The following is a 19,599-nucleotide window of genomic DNA, read 5'->3' as shown; positions in this document are numbered from 1 at the left end:
CGGAACGGCTGGGCCCATGAGCCATGGCCGCTGAGGCTGCGCGTCCGGAGCCTGTGCTCCACAACAGGAGAGGCCACAACAGTGAGAGGCCCACATACCGCAAAAAAAAAAAAAAAAAAGAGGAAATAGAAATCATAAATATAATTTAAAAAAAAAAAATCATATACACATGATCTCAATTTTGTTCAAAGAAAAACATATATAGATATAAAACTTCATGAAGAGAAAATATACATAGTGCAAATATACATAGTGCTTATCTATGGGTGATTATTTACTCTTTTCCCAGTTATCTAAGATAAACATATATTACTTTTATAATCAGTAAAAAACAAAAAATGTATTTAAAAAAATGATGCAAGACAAACAAACCAGGAAAAATTACTGCAGCATTTATGATTAACAGCTAACAGCAATTCACAAATAAGCAAATATGACCTGTTGGAAACACAGGGAAAATGCAAGTTTAAACAAAATGTCATTTTCACTTCTTAATTTTAAAAAACAAACCAAAAGTAGGTAGAGACCCATGAAATTCGTACATTTTACTCTGCCAAACTTCTCAAAAAGCACTACTGTTAATATGCTAGATTGGGCATGAAGTTATACCCAGTAATCTCACGTCTAGAAATCTCATGTAGGAACCAATACAAAAGAAGAACTCATTTGTGTAAAAATGGCCATTTTAGCATTATTTATAAGAACAACAACAACAAAAAAGAAAATCAAAATTTCCTCAAGTTAAGGAACAGTTAAGTAAATTTTAGTATAACCATTTAATAGGCATTATACTAGCATTAAAAATAATATCTAAAGGACACCTATCAATAGAAAAATGTTTACAAGACAAATGAAAAAGGCACAAAAGAATTGTCAGAATAATGAAATTGTTTCTGTACCATGACTGCAGTGGCAGACACAACTCAATGTATTTGTCAAAACCCATGGAAGTATACACCACAAACAGTAAATTTTACATACATAAATTTAAAAAACAACAACCAGGAAGTGATAGAAAACCCAAAACAGAATACAGACTGTAATAAATGACCTTAACTATAGTAGAAATGAATAACACAATCAATCACACTGAAGGGACAAAAACAACCTAACCTGACTTACACTGGAAAACAATATTTTTACTGCATATTGTGAGGTTAAAGACAAAAAGAACTGCACATAAATTCCATACTCTAGTTAGTAAAATTGTTTCTTATAAGGTTAGAAATTCTGAAACTACTAGAATTACACAAATAAGTAAATATATTATAACAAAAGCAAGGTTTCATACTGTCAGAAGATAGAAGATACAAAGAAAAAACGGAGAAAGGCTGGAATGAAGTCTCTGGTATTTGACTGGAATTGGAAGCACTAGTATGCACTCATGATTTTTTAGGAAGTATCAGGATCAACTCAGGGTTTTTTAATACATAAATAAATATAAACAAATATAGACGTGCGTACATGCATAGGTTAATGTACATAATATTTATTTTCAAGCTCTGTCTGCTGAGAGGACCTAGAGACAATGACACTCCAGTAGCAACTGAGCATAGATCTGTTTCTAAATTATCTGTCTCCAATATATGGAACCAGGGCTGATTCCAAGGCTGTGGCAATGAAAACTACAAGATGAACCCAGAGCATCTTGTGGTGCCAGAAAGGAAGTGCTCAAACACAGGGGGCCAAGTTGAAAAGCCAACCTGACAGAGATCCCAATGGCCAAATGGAGAACAATTTATGCAACAAAATAAATCATGACAGGACTTCCCGGGTGCTGCAGTGGTTAAGAATCTGCCTGCCAATGCAGGGGACAAGGGTTTGAGCCCTGGTCCGGGAAGATCCCACATGCCGCAGAGCAACTAAGCCCATGTGCCACAACTACTGAGCCTGCGTGCCACAACTACTGAAGACCGCGAGCCTAGAGCCCCTGCTCCGCAACAAAGACAAGCACCGCAATGAGAAGCCCGCGCACTGCAACAAAGAGTAGCCCCTGCTCGCCACAGCTAGTGAAAGCCCGCGCACAGCAACGAAGACCAAATGCAGCCAAATATTAAATAAATAAATAAATCATGACAGCACTGGATTATAACCCCAAAGAACGTAATAAATATCTGTAAGTCCACACTGACATAAATAATTAATTAAACAAATGGAGGAAAAGGGACAGATTTTCCTTATAGAATTCCAATTAATAAACGTAGAGGGAATGAGAGAAATCGAAAACCACTACTAGAACACCGCAGTAATCACTGTTGTAGACAAGATCCACTGATGAATGCTAAAATGAATACGCAAAAGTTTGAGGAGAAATAGGATTATCTGCATAGTCTCTAAGTATCTCCTCTAAACGTCTGTTAATTACAAAGGGGAAAATAGAAACTTTATAGTGGAGAAACCCAGCAGACACCACTTTAACCAAGGTTAACAACACCAGTAATAAGACATAATGTACTCCCTGGTATGATTTACTGAAAAAGGCACATCACTTTTGTGGTATTCTTGCCCATAATGCATAATCTCAATCCACTCATGAGAAACTTAAGACAAGTGCAAACTGAAGGTATTTTACAAAATAACTGACAAATACTCATCAGAAGTGTCAAGGTCATCAAAGACAAGGAAAGATTGAGTAACTGTAACAAACTGGAGAAGACTAAGGAGACATGACAACTGAACACAATGTGGGATCCTGGAAGAGAAAAAGGATATTAATGAAAAAACTGGGGCTTCCCTGGTGGCACAGTGGTTAAGAATCCATCTGCCAATGCAGGGTACATGGATTTGAGCCCTGGTCCGGGAAGATCCCACATGCCACGGAGCAACTAAGCCCGTGCACCGCAGCTACTGAGCCTGTGCTCTAGAGCCCGTGAGCCACAACTACTAAGCCCGCATGCCGGAACTACTGAAACCCGTGCGCCTAGAGCCTGTGCTCCACAATGAGAGAAGCCACCGTAACAAGAAGCCCGCGCACTGCAACGAAGGGTAGCCCCTACTCACTGCAACTAGAGAAAGCCTGTGCGCAGCAACAAAGACCCAACACAGACAAAAATAAATAAAATAAATAAATTTATAAAAAAGGAAAAACTGGCGTAAACCAAATCAAGCCTGTGATTTAATTAACATTATTGTACCAATGTTCATTTCTTACTTTTGATAACTGTATTATGGTTATGGAAGTTATAACATTAAGAGATGCTGGGAGAGGGTATATGGGAACTCTACAATTTTTGTGATTTTTCTGTAAGTCTATTACTATTTAAAAATAATACATACATGCTATGATTACAACTCTGTAAGAATATTCAGTACAAATGAAAACACAGACGGGGAAGAAACAAATTTTAAAATACTCATAGCAGGACTTCCTTGGTGGTCCAGCGGTTAAGACTCCATGCTCCCAATGCAGGGGGTCGGGGTTCGATCCCTAGTCAGGGAACCAGATCCCGCACGCCGCAACCAAAGACCCAGCGCAGCCAAATAAATAAATATTTTAAAATAATAAATTAAATAAAAATAAAATACTCATAGCTATGTATGTAAGGAACTGTAGTATTTTTTAACCAAAATATTTTTCTAAATCTCCCATAAAGTGGTTGGTTGTTACTTTTATAATGAAACAATATAATTTAATAAGTGAAATAAAAGAAATCATGACTTACTTTTTATACAGAACTCCATATGGTTTCTTCAGTGCATACTGTAAAACATAATTTATAGCTTTCAAAACAAAACACATTCTGAAAAGCAGAGGTAAAAATCAAGCATTGTAACAGTCATTATACAAGATTATCCTGGTCCCTGAATCCTATTCTGCTATCTTCTGCATGGCTCCCTTTTGATCACTTATAACTTGCAACGCGAGCTTAATTTTGTTAGCTGGGATATTCCTAATTAAAAATTTCTATGCCCTTTCAATATTCTATCCAATTTAAATGATTCCCTTCATTTCCTTAAATTCTAGCTTCATCTAGCCCACTCTCCTTTAGCCATCCCCAATTATCTGCAGTTCCCCAAATGCATCATGCTCATTCACATGCCCTTTTGCACAAGCTTTTTCCTCAGCCTTGGAAGCCCTTCTCTTCCGCTTCCTTTTCTCCTTCTTGTTCCAACTCCTCCTTCAAAATGATGCTTAAGTGTCATCTCTAGGAAGCCCGTCCTGTGTGTGGCAACCCCCATGGGATTTTAACTCAGCCTCCCAACCTATCCTGTGTGTACCTCCAGCACAGCACTTCATTCACAATGCTGTTAACTTTTACTTGTCTGTCTTCCTCACTAAGCTCACTGAAGGGAAAGACTGTGTCTTATGTAACTATTAATCCCTAGCACCTAGCACAGTAGTTGGTATTGTTGAAAGAATAGATAGTAATATGCAGTTACCTCGTTTTACAAATTAGATATGTTCCTGAAATGTGAGTAAGTCAAATGCTAGTAATTGAAATCAGGTGAAATTTACTAAGGGAACTAGCTGCTGTAAGGAAAACCTGTAGTCAGTGCCTTGGTGAGATGTTAGTTTTTCTCTAAGGCTAGCACTTCTTAAGGCAAGCCAAATTTATCTATGTATTTCTCAGGCAGTCCAACTAGTATGCTAAAAATTTCCTAAGATGATTTCAACACCATTTAAAAAGTAAGTATATATATACGTACCACATCTCTAAGTACTTGTGTCACTGTTGAACTTGCATTGCCCCCTTTAATCAGCATAGCATTTTTAATATTTTCACTGAGTTTCGGTTCTCTTTTCTCAAGGAATCTCTTGGCTCTTTTTGTTTTGGGCTTTCTATTCGGAAAAATCACAATTCATAACAACTTAAAACATTTTCCTCATATTACAAAACCATGACTTATGTGCAAATTCTTAAAAATCAACAGAGACATTACATGACATTTATCAGTTAGGATTCCACCACTAAACAAAATCTCACTTTTTAGAGGAATATTAGTAAAAGATATTCAGCTATTACTGTTAAATAAGTGTTAATTTTATTAGATATGGTCTTTAAAAAGACTCCCATTTTTATATTCCCAGCATTCTTTTATTACTGTTTTCTAAACCTTTTATTTAAAAAAAGAGATAGAACTTCCCTGGGGGCACAATGGTTAAGAATCCGCCTGCCAATGCACGGGACACGGGTTCGAGCCCTGGTCCGGGAAGATCCCACAGGCCGCGGAGCAACTAAGCCCGTGCGCCACAACTCCTGAGCATGCGTTCTAGAGCCCGCGTGCCACAACTACTGAAGCCTGCACACCTAGAGCCCGTGCTCTGCAACTAAGAGAAGCCACCGCAGTGAGAAGCCCGCGCACTGCAACGAAGAGTAGCCCCCGCTCGCTACAACTAGAGAAAGCCCGCGCGCAGCAACGAAGACCCAAGGCAGCCAAAAAATTTAAAAATAAATACAAGGCATTAAAAAAAAAAAAAACTAACCTAGACCAATCACTCTGCAATTTATGAAGGGAAAACAGACCCATTATTCTGATTGTATGACGTGACAGCAGGAGTAGAACGCTTTTATACACTCTGTTCACCTCTGCTTACACTACGGTGAGAATCTTGATTTTCCAACAGTTCTCTGCCGTCTACTGAAATAATTCCTCTTCCCTTAAATCACTATGACCCTCCCTCCTTCCGGTCCCACGGACACTTCGTGAAGTAAAAGCAAAACAGAATATACACAAACTTACTTTACCATGCAGACTTAAAAAACTCACCAGATAAAATGTCAAGCACATTTAAAGCTCCTGATCATTTACTGGTTGATAAAGATACACAGTACTTTTCAAGTCAAACCAAGAGAGATTTAGTGTGTCTATAACCCAATAAAAGTGCTATACGTTCTACATTCCATGTGCTTTATTACTTCTGACTAACCAGCGACTAATGCAAATAACACCTTGTACGTTTTATTAGCTGTTTGTCCCACAATGAGACAGTACACTAGTCTTACTCATCTTTGTGGTCCCCACACCTGCAGAGGAATATTCAGCACATGTGCAAAAATCCCTGATTTAATGACCAAAAGAATCATTTGTCCTTTTGATTACATGTTAACCCAGGTAAAACGCAAGAAAACCATAGCAAATAATAGCAGAACTATTTATGAGATCAATAAACATTTTCTGGACTCATATAAAGCAGACATTACCCAAGGATAACTCAGAGAAGTGTACAAGTTTGGGAAAAAGAAAAAAAGCTAATGAGCATCTCTACGTGCTGCCGCAAAACCTTTACATAAATTCTCGCAAATATTCCTCACAGTTCTATGAAGTACGACTATTATGAACGCTATTTTACAGAGTAAACTGAGACTTAGGGAGACTAAATGGCCTAGTCGCACAGCTTTAAGTGGACGGGCCCGGACTGTCACCTAAATCTGTCACATTCCCAGGCCTGTGCTCAGAGCACCTCACACAGGTGTTCTGTGCCCAGAACACCTCTCTCACCTTCCTCTCACTTCTGCGGAAGCCGAGACACTTCTAATTGTCTAGGATAAAAGCGGCCAACGCCTCGGTGCCACCTCCACGCCGCGGCTCCCACACACGGCCTTCCCTGCTCTCCGTCTCCCCGCAGGCCGCCCCAACAGACGGAGACCCAAACTAGTGGATACATCCGCACGGAGTGGCAACGGGTGTGAGGAAGGAGCGTGGGCGGCCAGGAGGAGCGCGAGACAGAGGCGCTACTCCTCCGTCCCGCTACAGAGGCCCTTCTCCCCAACGTTACCCGGGGAAAGAACCCACTCCACTTACACAACTCGATCCAAAGCGTCCATGCTACCGCAGCGGCCTCCTGCCGCACGCACGTGTACCGCAGGGTTACACGAGATACGGCAGCGCGTCGACCGAGGCGGAACCGGAACTTGGGCGTGACGTCACTTCCTGGCACCGCCGCCGACGTGGAGGCGCTGGCGGCTGTTTGGGATGAGATAGCGCTCTGTTTCCTTGGTTACAGGTGTTTGTCTTGGCTCTTTTCCGGAAATCAACAGGCTCCTCTTGGAGTTTGATGTACACACCTGTGTGTGATAGACCAGGGTTCTCGGCCTTCCCCAATCAATAGAAATTGGTAAGAGGCCAGTCAAGAAATTCAGACAAGGCTTTTGGGGGGCTTCTGTGGCTGCAGGAAGGAGCAAAACCAAGTAACAGGTTCCCTTGCTAGTTCCCGAAGGTAGGGGGTGGGGCGCAGGTGAGCTGGTTCCTTATATGGGATGAGGGTAGGGTGTGTCCAGGGGTGGGCTGGAGGGGTAGCTTAGGTGGTTTGCTCATGCATTTGGTGCTGTTGGTTGCAGGGGGCATGCGCAGTACCCTGCTTTTGCTCCCTTTGCTTCCAGCTCTCCAGAAGTGGCAGTGGGGTTTTTCTGATCTTTTTGTTTCTTGCCCATAATTTACCCCAACTGTGCATGCACATATTTTTAGTCTCTTATAGTTTCTTTGTATTTTGTTACCCCAGGAGACGTTTGTTCAGGTGCAAGCATTGCAGCACTGCAAGAAATGGTCCCAGGTCCCAGCCTGTCTCATGTGTATACCTGGACTCAGATATTCAGGGACCAGGTGTTATTCATCTGGGAATCCTCCAGGATGCTAGAAAGGTTGGTGGCATGGTAGGTACTCACATAGTCACTAAAATTATCAATGTGAAATATGCACTGTTGACAAAACTGTGAGATCAGTGAGGCAGAGTTTATAAACAGAGTTTATAACTGCCACAGTGCCTGGCACATAAAATGTATGCAGAAAATAACACTTCTGATCGTTATTTTCCCCCCAACGTTTAAGTTGTCATATACGTCACATACCATAAGTTACCCCCATAAAGTGTACAATTTCTTGGTTTTTAGTACATCCATCAGCACTATCTAATTCCAAAACATTCTTATCACCCCTCTCATAACCCAGTAGCACTCTCCACTTTCCACCCTTGTCAACCCCTGGCAACCACTCATCTATGTCTCCGTAGATTTGCCTATTGAGAACATACCATATAAATGGATTCATACAATATGTGGCCTTTTGTATCTGGCTTATTTCACTTACTATGCTCATAAGTGTTCATGTTTAAGGTTCATATGTGTTGTAACATGTATCAGTACTTCATTCTTAGTACATTAATTTCTTTACTTAGGACTGAATAATAGTCCATTCTATGGATATACCATGTTTGTTTATCCATTCAAAAATTTATGAACATTTGTGTTTCCACTTTTGTACTATTATGCATTATGCTGCTTTGAACATTTATGTACAAGTTTTTGTGTAGACTTTTGTTTTCAGTTCTCTAGGAGTAGAATTGCATGTGGTAATTCTATGTTTGACATTTTGAAGAACTGCCAAATTATTTTCTGTCTGCACCATTTTACATTTCCATTAGCAATGTAAGTGGGTTTGGAATTGGTTTTTCTATTGGTGCTATAACAAATTACCACAAATTACTGTCATAACACAAATTTATTATGTTATTGTTCTAGAAACCCGAAGCCTAAAATTAGTTTTACACGTCTAAAATTAAGTTGTCAGTAGGGCTACATTCCCCCAGAAGCTCCAGGGAGACTCTGTTTCTTTGCCTTTCCAGTTTATAGAAGCTGTTTGCATTCCTTGGTATTCCTCCATCTTCAAAAGGCATCACTTGAACTTCTGTTTCTACTGCCACAACTTCTTTTTCTCTCTGACACTTCTGAATCCCTCTTATAAAACCCATGTGATTACATGTGGCCCAACTGGATAATCCACAATAATAACCCCCATCGCAAGATCCTTAACATAATCATATAGCAAATTCCCTTTGGCCAAATAAGGTAACATATTCACAGATCCCTGAGTTTAGGCATGGGCATTTTGGGGAGAGCATTATTCTATTAATCACAGGTTCCAATTTCTCCATCCCTCTCCAAAATTTGCTATTGTCCATCTTTTTTCATTAAGCCATCCTAGCAGGTGTAAAGTAGTATCTCATTGTGGTTTTCACTTGCATTTCCCTGATGACAAACGATTTTGAGCATTTTTTCCATGGGCTGATTGGCCATTTGTATACCTTCTTCAGGAAAATGTCTATTCGAATCTTTGCTCATTTTTAAATTGGGTTGTCTTTTTATTGAGTTGTAATAGTTTCCAATATATTCTACATACAAGTCCCTTATCTGATATATAATTTGCAAATATTTTCTCCAATTGAGTAGGCTTTTTCATTTTCTAGTGTCCTCTGAAGAGAAAAATTTTTCAATTTTGATGAAGTCCAATGTATCCATTTTTTTTTCATTGCTTGCAATTTTCGTGTTATATCTAAGAGGCCATTTCCTAATCCAGCATAATAAAAGTTTTTTGTTTTTTTTTTTTTGGCTGTATTGGGTCTTCATTGCTGCGCGCAGGCTTCCTCTAGTTGCAGCGCGAGCAGAGGCTACTCTTCGTTGCAGTGCATGGGCTTCTCATTGTGGTGGCTTCTCTTCCTGGGGAGCACGGGCTCTAGGTGCATGGGCTTCCATAGTTGCAGCACGCAGACCTTAGAGCATGCAGGCTTCAGTAATTGTGGCGCATGGGCTCAGTAGTTGTGGCTCACAGGCTCTAGAGTGCAGGCTCAGTTGCTGTGGCACACAGGCTTAGTTGCTCTGTAACATGTGGGATCTTCCCGGACCAGGGACTGAACCCATGTCTCCTGCATTGGCAGGAAGATTCTTAACCACTGGGCCATCAGGGAAGTCTCTAAAGATTTATACCTATATTTTCTTCAAAGAGTTTTATCATTTTAAGCTCTTACATTTATTTAGACCTTTGGTCCATTTTGAATAAATCTATATATGCATATAGTAGAGATGGGGGGATCCCACTTCATTCTTTTGCATATGGATATTCAGTTGTCCCAGGACCATTTATTGAAAAGACTATGTTTGCTCCATTGTATTGCCTTTGCTCCTTGATCTAAGATCAGTTTACTATATGTATGTCTATTTCTGGGCTCTCTATTCTCTTCCATTGAGCTATTTGTCTATTCTTTCAGCAGTTCCCACTGTCTCTATTACTGTAGTTCTATAGTAAGTCGTGAAGTCCTCCTACTATGTTCTTCAATATTGTATTGGCTATTCTGGGTCTTTCCCTCTCCATATAAACTTTAGAGTTGGTTTGACAATATCCATGAAAACCTTGCTGTGATTTTATTTCAGATTGCATTGAAACTATAGATCAAGCTGGGAAGAACTAACATATAGATAATACGGCCACTTTCATATACATGAGGAAAGCTGGGCACACTGCTAACCTGAATAAATTCTGGGATTCTGTTACAAAGAAATAAAGGAAGACCAGGTGCTGGCTCAAGTAATTAGCAGTCTCTCCATATAGAGGCTCCATACCATTTGGTAGAAAAAAAAAAAGCTTTTGATTAAACAAAAACTGACAGTAAAGTCATATAAAAATTGGGAGGATACACACTTATGATTTGGAAATGCTTTTAATCAGGGTAAGTTGTTTTCCAAATAAACAGTAAAAATTTACAAAACCTACTGAAGGAAAAAATTCCTCATCCTAAAACATTAGTTCTCTAATCTGTCACAACAAAGTTACACCTCCAACAGTTGTGAGATATAATTAACGTGAGGAGTGTTTTAACTTATTAGTACCAGGTTAAACCATATAAAATTGCAGAGTTTTATAGTCAGAAACAAATATTGGTAGTTTCATATAGTTCAACCTGTATCAAAGTTTGTGACTAATTTACTTAAAAAATACAAGTTAGGGTAGGTCTAGGTTATCACCATAATATTGTAGAATGTTACAGCTGAATTCCAATCATCTTTCTTCAGTGGGAAAGAAGTGAAATTACAGCTGGAATATTAGAACTGTACCTTCACCTTTAGCACTTCTGAATTCTTTTTCTGTTCTTAGGAGTAATACTGACTTTGGTAGACTGGAAAATGGCCCCCCAAATATTTTCATGCCATAATTCTCAGTTTTATGCCTGTTTAAATTACATGGCAAAAGGGACTTTGCAGATGGAATTAAGGTTATAGACCTTAAAATAGGGAAATTACCCAGATGTGCCCAGTGTAATCAAATGGACCTTTAAAAGAAGGCAGAAGGGTCCATCATCAATAGGATTATGGAAGAAGCAGGAGAGATTCAAAGACTGAGAGGGACTTGACCATTGCTGGCTTTGAAGAGAAGGGGACCATGAGTGAAGGAATGCAGGCAGCCTCTAGAAGCTGGGAATGGCTCTCAGCCAACAGCAAGGAAATGGGACCGTGATCCTTCAGCTGCAAAGAACTGAATTCTGCCAACAACTGAATGAACAAGGAAATGGAGTCCCTCACGCCACATCCAGAAGAGAATGAAGCTCTGCAAATACCTTGATTTTAGCCCAGGTGAGACCCATGTCAGATGGCTGACCTACAAAACTAAAAGACAATACACTTGTGTAGCTTAATACACTTTAGCCACTAAGTCTGTGGTAATCTGTGACGGCTGCAATAGAAACTCACAGTTACCTTAGTAAAACCCCCATTTTAAAGGACTCATCACAGAAGGGTCCCTACAGTCATTGAAACCATATTTTTAAAAACTCGTATCTGGTCCTTAATGGTTCTAGTATATTAAACTATATTATAATTGGAAATGTGTATATAGCCAACAAAAATAATAAAATTGTGAACTGAAAACTACAAAGCCTGTTATTCTATATAAAAACTCTAAAAAGTTCACGACTAGTTTTTATGAGAAACATTTCATCGAGGAGTGATTTCTAAGGCAGTTTCTTGAGTTTCCATAAAAACAGAGCCTTCTGTCTCAGAAGAAGGGATATCAATAAGAGGACCAGAATCCTCTATATCCAAGTTTGGTGGTTTCTCCTGTTCATAACTCAGGTTTGAATTATCTTTCATTTGAATCTCTTGCTCTTCCAACTCCAAAGATTTATCTGGGTCTGGAGCTACAACTTCATCCTCTTCATGATCATGCAGAAAACTACAAATCATGTTGGGTCTACAGGAGAAATCATTTTCCTTGATTTGCAGCCATTCCACACCACCTAATGGAGGAGGCAGGAGGACAAACCAAGAAACATGAAAAAGGAATTTCAGTTACTTATATATTTTTAATTTAAATGTTCATATGAATATTTATCAAAATAAAACCCCAACATAAAGAAAGGAACATGGTGCCTGTACCTGCTGATAAATGATCATGTAATTTCCATCTTAAATGGAGACCTTGGAATGCCTATAGGGTATGCATCATCAAAATCACTAAAAGTAATCAACTTCAGTTACTATTCCAAGCCCTTTTCCCAGAGTCCAATTCCCAACTCATTCTGAGAGATAACTGAGCTCACACTGCCATCTTTTGTCTTGAAGAAAATTTTGTCCCTTCCCTACAATTTTCTCCTTACCCATTCAGTTTTCATAATACAATGGATAATACCACTCTATCATCTTGAGTCAACATTTATTTGTCATTTTGAGTTGAAAAATCCAATTGTGAAATAAGACACCTCTCCAAAAAAAACACTTGAAAAAATTTTTTGTTCCTTTCCATACTCACAGTCAAAGCCCTTACCTGTCAATGAACTCCTATAATCGAGAATTGCTCCAGGGTCCAGTGGTAAAGAATCCTACTTACAATGCAGGGGCAAATGAGTTTGATCCCTGGTCAGGGAACTAAGCTCCCACATGCTGCAGGGCAACTAAGTCCACATGCCACAACTACTGAGATCACGCGCCTCAACTAGAGCCTGCGTATTGCCAACTACAGAACCCACGCACCCTGGAGCCTGCGCGCCACAACTAGAGAGAAGGCTGTGCACCACAATGAAGAGCTCATGCGCCGCAACGAAAGATCCCAAATGCCTTAACGAAGATCCCGTGTGCTGCAACTAAGACCTGACACAGCCAAAAATAAACAAAATAAATAATAAATAAATCTTAAAAAAAAAATTGCTCCAATAATGCTAGCCATTTTTTTCTTTCATCCTTATGACCCTTTCAGTTAAGTATTTTCAATGGATCCTCAATTCCTATAGCCCAAGCTGTTTACTCTCACCTTCAAAGTTCCATTAGATATCTGTAAGATATACCAACCTATCTTGTCACCCTGTTCATGCATCCATCTGTTCCTGTCCCCCATCATAAACTAACTCTTCTGCAGCTGTTTGTTGAAACATCCTTACTGTTGATCCCGTATCTTTTCTCATGTATTACTACTATAAAGTCTCCCTCTTTCAAAAATCGATTTGTTCTTTCCCTCCATTTCAGCTTCAACTATTGACTTCATAGTTTTTTCTTGCTATAACGTCATTCTCCTAGTCACCAAGTTCAAAACCTCAAAGCCATCCTAAAGCCTACTCTGTTATCTAGCATAATACTTGGCACATAACAGATACTTAAAATAAGTTGAGTGAAATGGGTGCCGAGTCATAGTCATCCATGTCTGTTTCAATGTGATTTGCTTTAGAGTACAAGTTCCTAGAAAGTAAGGACCATATCTCCTGTCTGTTTTGTTCTGCCTCCAGCATCTTGCCATGTTTGGCAGCCAGCCTCCAAGATGGTCCCCAATGATCCTCACCTTCCTGAAATGCACGCCCCTGTGTTGTCCCCTCCCACATGGAATAGGATATCACAGAAATGACAGAATGTGACTTCTAAGGATAGTTCATAAAAGACATTGTGGCTTCTACCTTGTTCTTAAGGATCACTTAGTCTGGAAAAGCCAGCTGCCGTGTCAGGAAGGCACTCAAACGGTAGTGTGAGGAGGTGAGGAAGTGAGGCCTCCTGCTAACAGGCAGCACAAACTCACCAGCTATGTGAGTGAGCCATCTTACAATTAGGTTTTCCGGCCCTACTCAAGCCTTCAGATGACTACAGCCCAGCCAACACAATGACTACAACCTCATGAGAGACCCCAGCCAGAACAACCTAGCTAAGCTGCTCCCCAGTTCCTGATTCACAGAAACGTGTAAGATGGTGTTCTGTTGTTGTTTTAAGCCTTTAAGTTTAGGGGTAACTTTTTATGCAGCGACAGATAACCAATACAGCCTTGAATAGTTGGTTACTAATTTATTTAATTGAAAGAAACACCCAAATATTCCCAAAGATCTATTAGATTATTAAGGACTATAGGAGAGGTAATTGTATAACTTCCTTTAAAAAGAATATCTAAATGATAGCTAAGCTATCTGGTATGTATCTGCTTTTCAAATTCATTCCAGAACTTCAAGTGCCTACTTCCTATTATTTTTGGAGTGCCTAAAAAAGGGATAATTGTGGAATATATAAGAACAAAGATGTGTTATATAGTTACGTGTAGCTGGTATAATTAATTTCTAAATGATTAATGTACCTTCAAATGTTTATTCCTTAAAATACAATAACTCAAACCATGAATATTCATTAATAGGGTCTCATTTACTAGAGTTTCAAATATGTCTTTGAGCAATAAGCCCTTTTTTTTTTTTTTTGGTGGACAAACACCTTTATTCTGACAGTGTCCCAAATTCCCTAGGGCAAGAGAAAGAGGTTGGTGTGGTGAGCAATGGGCTTTTAAACCACCAAGTGTTTCTTTGTTCATCTCCACAAACATGCGCCTGCTATGGGTGCAAGAAGCCCTGGCCTAAGGTCTCTAGTGTGGGATGACGAGCAACTGGAGAAGGCTAAATGGATGCTTATTAAGAACGAGACACAGGACTAACAACTCTGGTCCTAGAGTCCCTCCCACATATAAAGCCAGCTTCTTCCAGTTTTGAGCATCTTGGGGAAGGTTACTGCATCTGCCAAAAGTTCAGGAGATCCTATGGGGTTACTCCTTGGGCGTCGAGAACTGCTATCATCATATCTTCTGCACTTACAAAGAAGTTTTAATGAGAGAGAGAGAGAGAGAGAGAGAGAGGAATATCTGCTGAATTCCCTGGGGTTGAAATCATGTCAAGTTTCTTGACAAACTCCTCACAATCGTTTCCAATGCAAAGAAGACAGAAATTTCTTATATGTCTCCAGTGCCCCCTGCTATGTGAGAATTCAACTAAATTTTAAATCTATGTTTGGCACTTTTCATGGAGTACCCTCAATTTTAATATACTTTCCCTATCACATATAGTTATTCCTACAAAGTACAAAGAACATCCTGGCAGCAGTGTTTCATAAAGCCAATACTAAATCACCTATTTTCAGAGAACTAAGTGAACTAACCTATGTTTTCTTCTCCTTCCTTCTTTTCTGTCAGAAGAGTTCTTGTCATGCTGAGCTTCTTCATTGTGTGGCATTTATATTTTAGCACTGTTTTATTATTGCCTTCTGCATCCACTAGAATATAAAATGAACACTGTTATACTGCTTGATGCCATCAAATGATCATGTTAAGCCTCAATGATTCCAGTTTAGAGAGTTTAACTATTTCCTGTCAAGATAGTGTAGTAAGTTCAAGATTTAATTCATTCCTCCAGCTCCAAGCACAGAGAAATATCAGATAAAATACATAAGAACAGAAGGCACAGTGAACTCAAAGACAACAAACATCTCCAGGGGACAGAAACACAAAGTGAGATTAAAGCTATGGGCCTATTAGGCTCCAGCCCGGAAGCAGGAAGGGGGGGCCAGGAATTTGGCCTTACAGGGTAATGAGGTTGAAAACTCTGCCACTCAACGTGAAGGACCAAAGGCAGACCTACTGCTTGAAGCCGGACTGGAGTGGAGAACATTACCGATCATGAAAGAAAATGAGAAAAGAACTGCTGCCAACCTGCTGCTGGGGGTCACAGCTTTATAAAAACTGTGGGCGTAGGCAGGAGGGAGGATGAGGCTCTGTGCTAAGGATATGAAGCACACGGAAAACTTCCACACCCTGCCACCGTGTGGCTGATACTACACTTTAGAAAGCAACACAGTGACATCTATTAAGTTCAACCACATGAAACTGTCGCTATTCGGCCCAAATTGGTAATTTCATATGGTTGGATCTAGTACACACACTCATCAATCTACCAGTTCCTTTTCTAAGCGTATACCTGAGAGACATTTTTACATATATGCACAAGGAAACATAAAAATATTCACGGCAGCATTTCTGTAGTGAGTTAATAAGCATAATTAAGAAAATGGGCTCTGGAGCAGACCACCTGGGTTCAAATCCTGGTTCTGCCTCTTATCCTGTGTATGACCTCGGGAATGTTATTTACCTCTCTGTGCTTCAGGTTCTTCAAATATAAAATGAAGATAACAATGGCATCTACCTCATAGACTTGTGGTGAGGATTCAATGAGTTAGTACTTATAGCACCTGGAACACTGCCTGACATACAGAAAGCGCTCAATAAATTTTAATAGTTATTAATAATTACTGGTCAAAATGGAAGCAACTACATGTCCATTAATTGGAGAATAAACTGTGGTATAGTCACAAATAGAATGTTAAGCAACAGGGAAAACATATATATCAACACGTATACATCTCGAAACATCGCTAATTGAAAAAAGACATAGAATAACATGTATAATATGCTATAACTTATATCGTGTGAAAATACAAGAAAGTGCTATTGTGTGCGGATACATACATATGTAATATAAAATCAGGTATAGGAAAGAAAAACACCAAATTCAGGAGAGTGATTACCTCTGAAGACAGAGGAAGGGAGTAGGTTTGGAGAGGGGTATACAAGGGGCTTCAAAGGTATGTGGAATGTTTTTTAACTACCTAACCAAAAGGGAGGATTTGATACAGCTAGACAAGGGGTACATGAGATCTTATAATTTTAATATCCACCATACATAAGTATGTTTGAAATATTTCATAGTAAAAAGAGTTGAGTCAACACAGCAATCACTTACCATGTTCAACATTTTCTTCAAAGATAACACAGGTCCCAAGAGTGTCTGCAGAAAAACATGAAGGCAACTTGTTGAGAAGTAACAGAGCTACTTTCTCGGAAAGGCATATAAAAAAAAAAGGGAGTTTCATCTCTCTGACTTCCTCCTACCTTCATACTCTCCAGCAAAGACATAGCTGTCCACTTGCAGAATGGGCTTCTCGGTATCAATTCCCTACAACAGAATGTAGGATCATTAAAAAAATCATCATTAGAAAAAGGCTTGGGGGTGGGGGGAATGGGTGAAATGGGTGAAGGGGGGGCTCAAAGGATACCAACTTCCAGTTATAAAATGAATAAGTCCTGGAATGTTTGAGAACATCATGGTGACTATAGTTAATAATACTGTACTTTATATTTGAAAATTGCTAAGAGAGTAAACCTTCAAAGTTCTTACCAGAAGAAAAAAAAATTGTAACGATGTGTAGTGATGGGTAACTAGACATTGTGGTGATCATTTCACAATATATGCAAATATTGAAAACGTTGTACAGCTGAAACTAGTATAATGTTATACGTCAATTATTTCTCAATTTAAAAAAGAAAGCACAAGGGACTTCCCTTGTGGTACAGCGGTTAAGACTCTGCGCTTCCGCTGCAGGGGGCACGAGTTCGATCCCTGGTCAGGGAACTAAGATCCCACATCCCGCATGCCGTGTGGCATGGCAAAAAAAGAACAAGACTTTTACATGAAACCTTGCTACCAAGGAGACTGATTTCCAAAGCTGGGGAACCTCTGGAGCTTCTTGTCCTAGCAAGTAAAAGATAAGCTAAAACTGCTCTCATCACAGCAGCTACAAACTGAAGACTACTTAATTCATACCTAAGTAGCAAGGTCTATTTCAATTAACATCCTCTTCAAGATAAAGTAAGAACAGAGGAAGTTTTGTCAAAAATGCTCAAAAGATTTTAAACATAAAACAGATGGTAACTCACGATACCATAGCAAGTCAACAGCACAGTCTGAGGTCTCTGAAGTCCTTTCTTAATAGGTATTCTCTCTCCCTTCTCCACACTATTTTTGTTTGTTTTCCATATTTTATTTTATTTTTTGAAGTTTTTTTTTTTTTTTTTTTGCGGTACGCGGGCCTCTCACTGTTGTGGCCTCTCCCATTGCAGAGCACAGGCTCCAGACACGCAGGCCCAGCGGCCACGGCCCGTGGGCCCAGCCGCTCCACGGCATGTGGGATCCCCCCAGACCGGGGCACGAACCCGCGCCCCCTGCATCGGCAGGCGGACTCCCAACCACTGCGCCACCAGGGAAGCCCTGAAGTTTTTTTAATTTTATTTTTTACTGAAGTATAGTTGAAGTACAATGTTGTGTAATCACTGCTGTACAGCAAAGTGACTCAATTATACATATATACATTTTTTCATATTCTTCTCCATTATCATTTATCACAAGATATTGAAATATAGTTCCCTGTGCTATACAGTAGGACCTTGTTGTTTACCCATTCTATATATACCAGTTTGCATCTGTTTAATCTCTGTGTGCATATCTAACTATCCTATCTACCCTTTGTGTTTTTTTCACCCTCCTCAGTATATAAAACGGTGTATTTTTTCAAAACCTAATGTTCCATATCAAAATGCTTTAACCCTCCAAATCTTTACCTCTCTCCAGCCACACAGGCAGACACTCAGGCAGAGTTAGGCACTAACTTTCTCCCAGCTGCTCCCACAGTCCCCCTGCACTTCTGTGATTGTCTCCAGCGTTCACTGCTTTGTTCACGTGAAATTAATATATCAATCTTAGGGACGGGTATATTTCACCACTCATTCTTGTTTTAAATTTAAGAAAATCTACAACAACCCCCCAATTCTACAAGACTCACCAAAATCTTGCATTTATTTTCACATTTTGAGAGAAAGTCTGAGTCAATAATTCCTGATAATTCCACCAGAACCAACTGCTCCTGGTGGAAGAAAGAGGGGTTAAAGGCGCTAGCTTGCGAGTGTACAGGAAGAAGCAGGCATTAACGAGAGAAGCCAAACCTCCCCAGTGCAACGATCCCACCTTTGTGAAAACTAGGTCCTGCTTTCAACAAGAGGAAGCGCGCGCCGTTACTTAAGGTAACTTCCCTCCTTCCCCCTCGAACTTCCGTGTGGCCCGTAGGGCTGGGGCCAGCTGCCCGCCGCTCCGCGCGCCCTGGGGCACAATCCCGCCAGGAGCCCCCGCACGCCCGCCGCGTCCCGACTCCCTTCCCCACACACAGCCGAGCGGCCACCCTCGCCACCGCCGCGCGGGCTTCCGCCGTCGCACTCACTGCCTCCTCCTCCTCCTCCTCCTCGTCCCAGTACCCCCGACTCGGCTCCTCGGCCGCCGCCGCCATGCCGCCGCTCCTCCGCGCGGCCTCCGAGCCGTGGGCCCCGCCCGCCGGGGCCGCCATCTTGAGTACGGGCAGCAGCTCCCGCCCCGCCGCGGCTCCGACAGCGCCCGCTGCTCCTGCCAGCACGCGAGATGGCGGCTCCCGGGCCCACGTGGAGCCCGTTGTCCCTGTCCCGAGAGCCGGAGCCGGGGCCCTGGCGGGTCGGCCGGGCAGGTCCCGCGACCTAGGGAACCCTCGGGCTCCCGGCCCAGGTGGGACGAGAGCACTGTGGAAGCCGAGGGGATGAAGTAGGTGCAGGCAAGGAGGCTACGGTGCGCGAGGGAAATGGAGAGGCCTCGTGTGGCCCCAGCCTCCAATGCTTGGAAAGAAATTCCTACTGTCGTGTGAGCACTGATCATCAATTCAAGTTCTCCACGAGCCAAGTAAAGGGCAGTTCTCA

The 19,599-nt window shown here is 40.8% G+C and overlaps 2 protein-coding genes across 4 annotated transcripts in view; both read right to left on the bottom strand.

Moving 5' to 3' along the window:
• Window positions 1–6,843, bottom strand: part of RPF2 (ribosome production factor 2 homolog) — a 38,292-nt gene extending 31,449 nt beyond the window's left edge. The window contains exons 1-3 of the mRNA XM_081251255.1: window positions 6,745–6,843; window positions 4,648–4,780; window positions 3,663–3,700 (exon numbers count right to left, since the gene is read on the bottom strand). Coding sequence (XP_081107381.1) covers window positions 3,663–3,700; window positions 4,648–4,780; window positions 6,745–6,767 — 194 coding nt within the window. The 5' untranslated portion in view covers window positions 6,768–6,843. The remainder of the gene's footprint in view (window positions 1–3,662; window positions 3,701–4,647; window positions 4,781–6,744) is intronic.
• Window positions 6,844–10,990: 4,147 nt separating this feature from the next.
• GTF3C6 (general transcription factor IIIC subunit 6) lies at window positions 10,991–19,256 on the bottom strand. Of its 3 annotated transcripts, none has more exons than XM_081251129.1 (6): window positions 19,098–19,256; window positions 18,666–18,746; window positions 16,939–17,002; window positions 16,790–16,834; window positions 15,153–15,266; window positions 10,991–12,001 (listed from the first exon to the last, which is right to left on the bottom strand). In XM_081251129.1, the coding sequence occupies exons 1-6, from the start codon at window positions 19,218–19,220 to the stop codon at window positions 11,700–11,702; spliced, it is 729 nt and encodes a 242-aa protein (XP_081107255.1). In that variant the 5' UTR covers window positions 19,221–19,256; the 3' UTR covers window positions 10,991–11,699. The 3 variants fall into 3 exon arrangements, with proteins under 3 accessions (XP_081107255.1, XP_081107253.1, XP_081107254.1); XM_081251127.1 differs by having other exon boundaries at window positions 16,790–16,856; window positions 19,132–19,256; XM_081251128.1 differs by having other exon boundaries at window positions 15,153–15,285; window positions 19,132–19,255.
• Between the last annotated feature and the right edge of the window lie 343 nt (window positions 19,257–19,599).

The sequence above is a fragment of the Mesoplodon bidens genome, assembly GCF_964165515.1.
Source record: "Mesoplodon bidens genome assembly, chromosome: 12".
Taxonomy (NCBI): Eukaryota; Metazoa; Chordata; class Mammalia; order Artiodactyla; family Ziphiidae; genus Mesoplodon; species Mesoplodon bidens.
Note: the sequence above shows the minus strand (reverse complement) of the source record. Positions and strands in the feature narration are given on the sequence as shown.

What these genes read in the sequence shown, in the direction of transcription:
- GTF3C6 (XM_081251129.1), bottom strand. Translation starts at nt 19,220, where the DNA reads ATGGCGGCCCCGGCGGGCGGGGCCCACGGCTCGGAGGCCGCGCGGAGG. An exon ending in AAAATAAATGCAAGATTTTG is followed by an intron (nt 17,003 to 18,665) that starts GTGAGTCTTGTA and finishes ATTCTGTTGTAG; the next exon opens with GGAATTGATACCGAGAAGCC. An exon ending in TGAAGAAAATGTTGAACATG is followed by an intron (nt 15,267 to 16,789) that starts GTAAGTGATTGC and finishes TTTATATTCTAG; the next exon opens with TGGATGCAGAAGGCAATAAT.